Below are 10,836 nucleotides of genomic sequence, written 5' to 3' on the forward strand. Positions count from 1 at the left end.
TGAATATGTCTTAAAACTGTAACGCTGTGTCATCTTTTTGTCTCTCAGATAGTAGATGGGTACCTCACTGTTCGTGCCAACCTTGGGGACGGCACTCACCATCTCAAACTAACAGGCCAGCGTGTGAACCACGGCCAGTGGGTCTTGGTCAGCCTTCATCGCCATGACAACATCTTTACCCTGCGACTGGAGCGGGGCGGGGGTTCACGAGAGGTTACGGGGGACCTGGGTCAGAAGAAGGAAATAGTAATTCACCCCTCCAGTGTGTTTCTGGGAAACAGCGCCACTCCAAACACGCAGGGAGACTTTCAGGGTGGGTTTTCTCTTCCCTTTGCTGTAATTCAAACCAATACATTTCTCTATATTGCTTTGTTTATCTCCGATGATAATGAATTTGTTTTCTTCTTCAGATGTTTTTATCATTCATGCTATTTATAATTAAAGCTTTATATTCAACTACTTTCTGGAATGCTTGATTCTGATTGGTCAGTCTCAGCATTCTGTGGTCAAATATTTTTTGTATAAAAAGGCAGACAATATCTGTACTCTTCAAATGTTTTGGATCAGTAAGATTTTCTTTTAAGAAATGAGTTTCAGCAAGGACACATTCAATTGATCCAAAGAGACATAAAATAATAACATGAATTCATTTTACACAATATTTATTTTTAAAATAAATGCTGTTCTTTTGACCTTTTTTTGATCATCCAAAAATTCTGGGAAAAAAATGTATCACAGATTAAAAAAATAAAAAAATCAACATTGATAATAAGAAATGTTTCATGAGCACCAAATCAGTATACTAAAATGATCATGTTACACTGAAAACTGGATTAATTTATTATTACAGGAATAAATTACATTTTAAAATATATCAAAATAGAAAACAGTTATTTTAAATGGTGAAAATATATCATATCACTGTTTTACTGTATTTTGCTGAAATAAATGCAGCCTTCGTGAGCATAAAATACTTCTTACTCTTAAAACTCATAAAAGAAATCTTTCTGACCCCACACTTTCGAAAGGTAGTCTAAACTATAATATAGGATTTTGATATATTTTAATTAGGGCTGGGGGAATTAACGCATTAATCTTTGCGATTAATTTGAGATGTTTAACGCGTTAAAATAAAATAACGCAATCAACGCAGCACTTTTTTTTTTGCCTCGTTTTAATGATTTCCTGTTGCGGCTGCTATTGAAAAGGCCGAAAATATGCCGTCCCGCCCCTCCGTGTTCGGCGATCAGGTTTCATTCTCGCGCAGCTTTCATGAGCGGGTCTTTTCCGTTCCGTGTGTGTGTGTGTGTGTGTGTGTGTGTGTGTGTGTGTGTGTGTGTGTCGGTGCGCTGCTGCGCTCTCTGCTCAATGTTCCACTCCGTGTTTGCGCTGCGCGTTCTGCTCTGTCGTTAACGGCCCAAATGCTCCAGTCATGTACCGATCACGCACTGGAAAAGCAAAGTCCGCTCAAATAACGTTAACTTTCTCAGTAGTAGACTTCTGTTTGCAATAGCCCTACTGAGCTGGTATAGTCATGCTGGGCAACAATGGTAAAATTACCTGCTCTGATCACATGCTCTGGTAATAATAGCTTTGTAGGACTATATATTGTTTTGATAATTAGTAAAAAAAAATAAAAAAATTTAAAAAAAAATCTGTTAAATTGATTGTTGATTGATTATTGAAAAATAATATTGATATATTGATGTTTAATATTATTTTAATATAGGGCTATTTTCTGTTCCTTTTTTCCCCTGTGTTGTTTAATTTAATTAGGTGATTCTAAGTTTAAATATTGATGATTACAAGCTTGGGGGAAATGCAATTAATTGCAATTAATTACAGCAAATTGTGCAATTAATTAGTTAATTGTTTTTAATCGATTCCCAGCCCTAATTTTAATAAATATTTACAATATTATAGATTTATTTGGTCAGTAACTGTGTAATGAGTGAGATAATTCAGTCATGCAATCATAATTGCAATCTAAAGGCAAACAGGACCCCAATTCAAAATTACAGTCATTATATAGTCCAAGAGAACCATTATATTGCCTAGTAAAAAAAACTATATAAATACTTAAAAATGAATAGTAACAAATATAAAACGTAGCTTTGTTAAAAGAAGTTACAGTGACAAAGTTACACCCTGTTTTTTTACCGTGCAGGCTGTATGCGTGATGTAAGGCTGAACGGTCACTCTCTGCCACTGGATGGTCAGGGCACAGAGTTCAGTACTGTACTGGAGCGGCATGGAGTCGTGCCCGGCTGCCACTCTGACGCCTGCAGTGCCAAACCCTGCCTGAGTCCACTGTTCTGCACAGACCTGTGGAGGAAACACGAGTGCAGGTGAACACTCTCTCTGACGCGCTTTAAACGGTCAAACTCCTCTTTCTTTATTTCAACGTCCACTCTCTCTCTCCAGGTGTCCAGCCAATCAGGTTGCAGTGGTGGATGAGGTCACAGGTCTTTTGCATTGCGCCCCCTCCCCCTGCGGCCCCACCACATGTCGTAACGGTGGCTCCTGCCTGGCTCACTCCACCAAGAGCTACCAGTGCCGCTGTCCAGAGGGCTTCAGGGGCCAGTGGTGTGAGATCGGCCAAATCAAAGCCCTTCGTCTCGCCCCGCTCGGTCCGAGCTCCATCCTAGCCATCAGCATGTGTCTGCTCGTCTTTTTCGGTAACTATCAGGATATCTTCACACACACCCATAGATTGTCATAATGTGTTGCGGTGAAGTGTCCGTTATCATTGTGGAATATGCGACCCACTCAGTTTGTGTCAGCGTATTAAGAATGCTGACAATAGAGAGCTAACAAACAGGGGTAAAAATTACGAGGCAAGCCAGGCGTGTGTGTGTGTGTGTGTGTGTGTGTGTGTTGTGCGGTGCGCGCCTCAGACAGGTACAACAATGACGTGACAGGCTGGCAGTGCCCTCCAGGCCTCTCTGCCAGCTCTGACACCCCATCAGATGTGCAAGCACACACACAAATCCTTTTTTTTTTTTTTTAAGCATTACCGCATGCAGGCAGGAAGAAATCACTCATCAACTGTGGCAAAAATGTGATGGGATTGGTTGGGCTTAAAAGAAATTTGGCAGAAAATGGTGGGTTATTTTCAGATTGATCTGCCTTTAATTGAAAAGAGGAGTCTTACCTTCCGTGAACTGGCTAGATGGCATGAGCTGGTGAGAGCTGAAGCCTGCAGTCAAACTTTTGCACTTAGAAGTCAACATGAAATCAAAACTAACCCTGTTCAGTTCAATAAATATTTTTAGTCTTATTGAGATTGATTTAAATTAGGTGCACATTTTTCAAAAGAAAACAATCTTCCGTCAAAATGTGATAACGTGCTCTGCCTCTGAATCAATACAATTTGGAACCAAAATCTAATTTAAACCTGTGAATGACATAATTTAAATATAATTTATTGATTTGAAATGTTCAATATTAAATTACACTATCATTCCAAAGTTTGGGTTCGGTACTTTTTTTTATGCTTTTGAAATGCATCTCTTATGCTCACCATGTCTGTGTTTATTTGATCAAAAGTACAGTAAAACAGTTATATTATGAAATAATATTACAATATAAAACAGAAGAAATACTGTTTTCTGTTATATCTGTTATTCTATATTTTAAATAATATCATATATAATATATATTTAATATATAATAACTGTATACATCATTCTCTCTCTTCCCTCTGCAGCCGTGCTCGTGGCAGTGACCGTATGGAATCAGAAGGGCAGTCGGAATAAGTTCCGCAAGCGAGGTGTGTACCACATCCCAGCGGAGCACGAGAGCTGGGAGGACATCCGGGAGAACATCCTCAACTACAACGAGGAGGGAGGAGGAGAGCAGGACCAGGTATTCCATTAACACAGGCCAGCCGGGGGGAGGTATTGATTTACTTTCAGTTAAACTCAGGTCAGGGGAATGACCTCCATCAGCATCAACACTGCAATGGCATCCTTAAAATGGTTTAGTTAGAGAGTGGCATCCAGTTCCATCTGCCAAATAAAATACCATTAGTTTGCATTTCAAGTCTTAACTGACAGTCTATTTAAATAATGAGATGTTAAATGTTGTTACATACAGAAAATTCACACACAGTACACTTACTGCATACTGTTATTTATATATATATATGTGTGTGTGTGTGTGTGTGTGTGTGTGTGTGTGTGTGTGTGTGTGTGTGTGTGTGTATATATTAGTATGATATTCCAAACTTAGCAAATGTTTCTTGATCAATATTTTTTGCTGTTCCTGAAACAGCATTCCTAACTGCCAATATTATACAATAAAATGTTATCTTGCTTGTTTAAATGACATTGAGCGTTGTGGCTCTAGAAATGAACAATGAGATACATGAGAAAAGGTCCCTGTCTATATACACTACCGTTAAAAAATTTGGGTCAGTAAGACTTAAAAATAATAATAATAATACTTGTATTTAGCAAGGACACATTAAATTGATCAAAAGCCTTTGTAAAGGTTTTTACATTGTTAAAAAATAATTGTATTTCAAATAAATGCTGTTCTTTTTAACTTTCTTTTCGTCAACGAATCTTACACAGCACAACCATTTTCAACATTGATTATAATGAGAAATATTTCTTGAGCAGCAAATCATCATATTGGAATGATTTCTGAAGGATCATGTGACACTGAAGACTGGAGTTATGATGCTTTTCCATCACAGGAATTAATTACATTATAAAATATATTAAAATAGAAAACGGGTATTTGAAATTCTAATAATAATTCACAATATTACTGTTTTGACTATATTTTTTGATTGAGCAAAAAAAAAATTTTTTTTCAAAAACATAACATCTTACCACCCCCGAACATTTTAATGTTAGTCTGTTTTATGTTTTGATTTTGGCCAAATAAAATGTCATTCTATTGCGTTTTTCCAGAATTAAAACTGTCGCCTATGTGCCCAACAGAATGCCTATGACATCACCGAGCTGAAGAGGCCGCTGTGTTCCAGCTTGTCCCAGTCCTCCTCCTGCACCACCGCCCCCCTCATCAAGTCGTCCCAGGGCTCTCAGGAGGAGGTCCACCCGTGTGGAAACATCACCAACGGAGCCACCCTTCCCTACCACCACAACGCCAGCTGCGGAGGTCACTGCGCCATGGACTTCAAGAGCTACGTGTCGCGCATCATCTGGGAGGCCGACAACGACAGCCTGGCGTTCCCCATGGACACCTACCACGTGTACTGCATCGAGGGAACGGGCTCCTGCGCGGGCAGCCTCAGCTCTCTGGGGTCCGCCATCTCAGAGGAGGGCTTCAGCTACGACTCCCTGCAGCACTGGGGCTCCAAGTTCCAAGGCCTGAGCGAGCTTTATCGCAGACCCGAGCTGGCCGTCCCGTACATGGACACGGTGCAAAGCCAAAGCCAGGAACAGTGACAGTGATCGGACGACCCGAACACTTCAAGCCCAGCGTTTGTTTCTGTGTTAGTGTTTTATAGCCTTTATATGGTTCCAGTTTGAACGCTACAAAAAACTTGTCCTAAGAAATGGTTTCTGTTCATTTGTGATGTAGTCACACAGCTTTAAGGGTGAGGAGCATCTGAGGTTGGAGGACTGATTTGTTTTATTTATTGAGTGAAATATTAAATGTACCGTATTTATTTTTTGCTCTGATAGGGAACAAAGCCAGTGAATCATCAGGACTTCACCATGATGAACATGGTATACGGTCACATCCGGCGTGTCACAGCTAAGGTGAATTGTAGCGAACACACATGACTAATGCTGCGTTCCATTTCTAGCTTTATTTCTGTCAGATTTCCATCTTAAAAGGTTGTGAAGAACTTTGATTTCGCCAAAATGTGAATACACACCACCGCTCAAAGTTAAAGGGTCGGTAAGATTTTTTAATGGTTTTGAATGAAGTCTCACCAAGGTTGCATTTTTTTAATTAAAAATACAGTAATATTGTGAAAATTTGATTACAATTTAAAATAACTGTTTTAACGTATTTTAATATGTGATTTATTCCTGTGATGGCAAAGATTAGTTTTCATGATTTTTTAATGAAAAGAAAGTTCATTTTTTATATATTTTTTAGAAAAGTCTGTACTGTTAATTTTTAATCAATTTAATGCATTCTCGCTGAATAAAAGAATTAATTTCTTTCAAAAAAAATTAAAATTCTTACTGACCCCAAAACCTTCACTTGAACAGAGTTCATGGTACTGGAAAACCTAGAAATATACGAATTTTAAACATTTTCATGTCTGGAAAATAAAATAAAAAGTTAGAATAATAAGAAAAAGGTTATAATTAACTCAAATAAATAATAAAATTAAAAATAAAGTTATCATAAATTACTAGAAAAGTAATAGAAAGAGACAACAGAACAAGGCTATTTGGTCAGAAGTCATAGAAACCAAATATATCCCACATCCGCCTTTGAATGGAGCGCAGCATTATTCCCAGCAGTTTTACTGATCAGGGTGTTACGTTTCAAAAATCTGCACTTGACCAAAACACTCTTGTTTTAATGGACCCAGCTGCACTTTTGATGGACGCCCACTTCTGAATTTTAACTCTGAAACATAAATTTGCCAAAAGAGGGTCATGAAGACACAGAAAGACTTCATATGTGACTGATGTGCCAATGAATCACAAATCCACTCGCGCGCGGAGTGCATAAGTTACATTACTTTCGGTCAGTGGCGGTATAAATCTGCTTTCTGCCATGAATATTCATTGTGTAGGTTTGATCTGTCTTTGTCTTTTTCATATGAGAGACGTAGTGTGTGATGCCAATCATTTCTGATGCTGGTGTGCTGAAACGTGGCGACACTATCGTCTGTGTCATAACACCAGATGAATGTACCGTGTACTGAGTAGCCGAGTCGAGACTCCACTGTGTCAAAGTCTGTTTTAATAGTTCAAATGTGGCCAGACGCAGCGCAGATACAATCACTAAAAGCTTATAAATATTTTCAATTGCAATATACTTACAAAGGATCTGTATAGTTCTATTTTTATTGTTGTGAAAACACAAATATTAGTCTGCTAAAATGTGCAGGCGGCATTTTGTAAGAACAGTGAGCCATAAGATTGGTTTATCGGTTAGGTTAGCCCTATAATAAATGCTCAGCAAAACCTATATAGAGACATAAATTGAGTTGAATCTCACACATGATCCTTTACAATAAAAGGGCCGTGGCCAAGGCAACGTCGCTTCATGCCTCCTGTAAACCATCTAACAAGAGCATGAGGTCATTGCCACAATGGCTTATAGTTCCTTTCAGCCCATCACAGACCAGTGCTGCTCATTGTACCATGTAAATACTGTACATACAGAAATACTTTTTCTAGGGACTTAACTTTTTCCTTTTTGTATATGAATTTTAATAAATGAAATGTTTTCCTTGAGACACTGTGAGAGAGTGGTTATTTTCTCTTGTAGTTTCCCCATCCGACATTTCACGCCTCAATGTCAGTGCTATTCTTGTGTTGTTGTACTGCCACCCTGTGGTGACTTACAGTAATAACAGGCTGATTGGTTTTACTTTATTATTTGCAGTTGCCTTGTAATCTCTGTTCATTTCTGCCTGTTCTCGCCTATGTTCCTTGACAGTTTTCCTCCCTATTCATGGATTTCATCCAGTCCCTTTCCACAGGTGTATTAATCAAGCACAATGCAGTCTGCATTCATAATCTAGGTGCTTGATTTTATACACCTGTGGAAAGGGACCTGATGAAACCCATGAATTGTGGCACAATAATATAATTTCTACACTTTGTCACGAATATTTGTCTATACACACCTGATTCAGATCATCATCTCGTTAGGAACGAGCTCTATGAACTGAACTGGGTGTGTCAGATAAAGGAGACATATAAAATGTGCAGAGCTGTGGGTCCCCAGGACCAGGATTGAGAACCACTGGATTAGATGGTAAGCGAACAATCATTTTTTTGTAGAAAACATGTTGCATGAAAAATGGGCAGGAGTAAACACCTGAGCAACTTAGACAAAGGCCGAACTGTTATGGCAAGGCGACTGGGTCAAAGTATCTCTGAAATGGCAAGGCTTGTGTGTTACTCCCGATCAGCAGAGCTGAGAATTTACCAACAGTGATCCAAAGATGCCTGATGGCGGTGGACTCTTTTAGCAGGATAATGCTCCCTGCCACACACATTGTTCAGGAATGATTTGAGGAACATGATGAAGAGTTCAGGGTGTGGATCTGATTGAACATGTGGGATGTACTTGACGAACAAATCTAATCCGTTGCTCCACCGTGAACATGAAGGATCTGCTGCCAATATTATGGTGCCAGATCCCACATTACACCTTCAGGGGTCTTGTAGAATGCAAGACCAACAGCATATCTGGCAGGTAGTCGTAATATTTTGGCTCATCAGGGTATTTCTCCTTATTTGTTTTGCATTTTGGAGTTTTGGAGTCACTATACTGGGTGTAAAAAGCGTCCTCTCACTTTAAACTGCTTTTTGCAAATTTCTTAACAAGTGTAAATATTTGTATGAACATAAAAAGATTTAACAACTGAGACACAAACTGAATATCAAAAGTAGCAGTCAGTATCTGGTGTGGCCAGCAGTTAGTGCATCTCCTCCTGGTGGACTGCAGCAGATTTGCAGCTCTTCTGTAAGATGTTACTCCACTCTTCCACCAAGGCACTTGCAAGTTCTTGGAGACGTCTGGGTGGACATATACACATGTTTTGGCACTGCAAGGATGATCAGCTGTTCTCCCTGTAGCACTGTCTCAGGTGTCATACATTACGGACATTGCAGTTCATTGCTCTGGTCACATCTGCAGTCCTGCAGGACTATGGCATGTTCACACAGGTGATCCGGGATCATCTCGTGTTCTTCAGAGTCAGTGGAAAGGTCTCTTTGATGTCCTGAGTTATTGGATCTGTGACCTTCTGTGTCTATTGGCTGTACTGTTAGTGTCTTCTTAAGCACTGTTCATTATAGCTCCAATGCAATAATTGTTTATGATTCAGTGAACTAGTATGAAAAAACATCGTATAAACCCTTTCCAGTATCTGTAAAGCTTATTTGGCGAAAAAAGGGATGTTTCTTTTTTTGCTGAGTTTATATATACAGTAGGCCTACAGGTCAAAAGTTTGGAAACATTACTATTTTTAATGTTTTTGAAAGAAGTTTCTTCTGCTCATCAAGCCTGCATTTTTTTTTTATATATATATTGTGATATATTATTACAATTTAAAATAATTAGTTTTCAATTTATTATACTTTAAATTATAATTTATTTCTGTGATGCAAAGCTGAATTTTCAGGATCATTACTCCAGTCTATCACATGATCCTTTAGAAATCATTCTAATATGATGATTCATTATCAAAGTTGGAAACAGTTCTGCTGCTTAATATTTTTGCATAACCTGTGATACTTTTTTAGGATACTTTGATGAATAAAAAGTAAAAAAATTAAAATTAAAATGGAAAAAAAAAAAAGAAGCAATTTTTTAAAAAATAGAAATCTTTTGTAACAACAATATACACTTACTGGTCAGTAATTTGGGGTTAGTATTTTTTTTTTCTTTCTTTTTTTGAAATAAATCAATACTTTTATTCAGCAAGGATGTGTTAAATTGATAAAAAGTGATAGTAAAGAAGATTTATATTATTAGAAAATATTTTTTTATTTTGAATAAATGCAGTTCTTTTTAACCTTTTATTCATCAAATATATTAGGCAGCAGAACTGTTTCCAACACTCATAATAAATCAGAATATTAGAATGATTTCTAAAGGATCATGTGATAGACTGGATGTCACATGTGACACTGAAGACTGGAGTAATGATCCTGAAAATTCAGCTTTACACCACAGAAATAAATTATTTTTTAAAGTATATTCAAATAGAAAACTATTATTTTAAGTTGTAATATAATATTTCACAATATTCCTGTTTTTTTTTATCAAATAAACGCAGCCTTGATAAGCATTAGAGACTTCTTTCAAAAAAAAAAAAACGTAATGTTTCCAAATTTTTGACCTGTACTGTATATATACACACACACACACACAAACACACACACACATATATATATATATATATATATATATATATATATATACATATATATAATTATTATTATTATTTGCTGGCTCCATCTGTCTTCAAGTTCTCCAAGCCATCATAATGCAGTGGTATGTGGGACACGCATCATTAAAAGTAAAAGCATGTGTTTGGAGTGGGTTCTTTGTCTCAGAGGGTCTTGCAGGGGGTTGGGAGTTCAGGGGTAGGAAGCTTAATAAGGAGGGGACATTCGTACCCCAAAACTACACAATAACTCACACAACAGAGGCATTGTAAGGAAAGTCCATGTCTTCATCACCAGCCACATGTCTGGCAAACACCTCTATATAGAGACCAGCTGACCACTGCAATAACATTTATCAAATGATGAGTGAAATATGTAACAACATAGCAAGAGACCAATGCCTTATCCAACTTTAACAATAAGAAAAACTCTCTATCATAGAACTGAACGTCTCCTGCAAATCCTCAAACTTGAGCTGCTGTAACAGTTTCCTGTCAAAGACGTTGTATATCAAAAGGAGTTTGTCTTTATCGTCTTTCCTCTAAAGTTAATCTGGAGGTGAAAACAGCAACAACTCCAGTGGCTTTTTAGGGGACTCGGACGTCACAACAGCACCTCAACGCCCTCATTAGGACAGTTTGCAATTCAAATGTGTTTGTCTTAGTGCACTTCCTTTGTCACTCCACCACCAAAAGGTACATCAGCTCCCCCATGATACGCTCATGGTGAAGAGGTGACAAAATGGCTTCATGTTAGATCAGCA

At 37.9% G+C, this 10,836-nt stretch overlaps 1 protein-coding gene and 1 long non-coding RNA gene across 2 annotated transcripts in view; both read left to right on the forward strand.

Annotated features, from left to right (window-relative positions):
- LOC309483452 (neural-cadherin) overlaps positions 1–7,403 on the forward strand; it is a 118,873-nt gene extending 111,470 nt beyond the window's left edge. The window contains exons 29-33 of the mRNA XM_082149289.1: positions 49–313; positions 2,168–2,348; positions 2,425–2,678; positions 3,710–3,867; positions 4,953–7,403. Of these exons, the coding sequence (XP_082005415.1) occupies positions 49–313; positions 2,168–2,348; positions 2,425–2,678; positions 3,710–3,867; positions 4,953–5,420 (1,326 nt within the window). The 3' untranslated portion in view covers positions 5,421–7,403. The remainder of the gene's footprint in view (positions 1–48; positions 314–2,167; positions 2,349–2,424; positions 2,679–3,709; positions 3,868–4,952) is intronic.
- Positions 7,404–9,197: 1,794 nt separating this feature from the next.
- Positions 9,198–10,836, forward strand: part of LOC309483506 — a 159,160-nt gene continuing 157,521 nt past the window's right edge. The window contains exon 1 of the long non-coding RNA XR_014200579.1: positions 9,198–9,445. This is a non-coding gene — a long non-coding RNA (uncharacterized lncRNA). The remainder of the gene's footprint in view (positions 9,446–10,836) is intronic.

Source organism: Leuciscus leuciscus (genome assembly GCF_965113295.1).
Source record: "Leuciscus leuciscus genome assembly, chromosome: 20".
In the NCBI taxonomy this organism is placed as follows: Eukaryota; Metazoa; Chordata; class Actinopteri; order Cypriniformes; family Leuciscidae; genus Leuciscus; species Leuciscus leuciscus.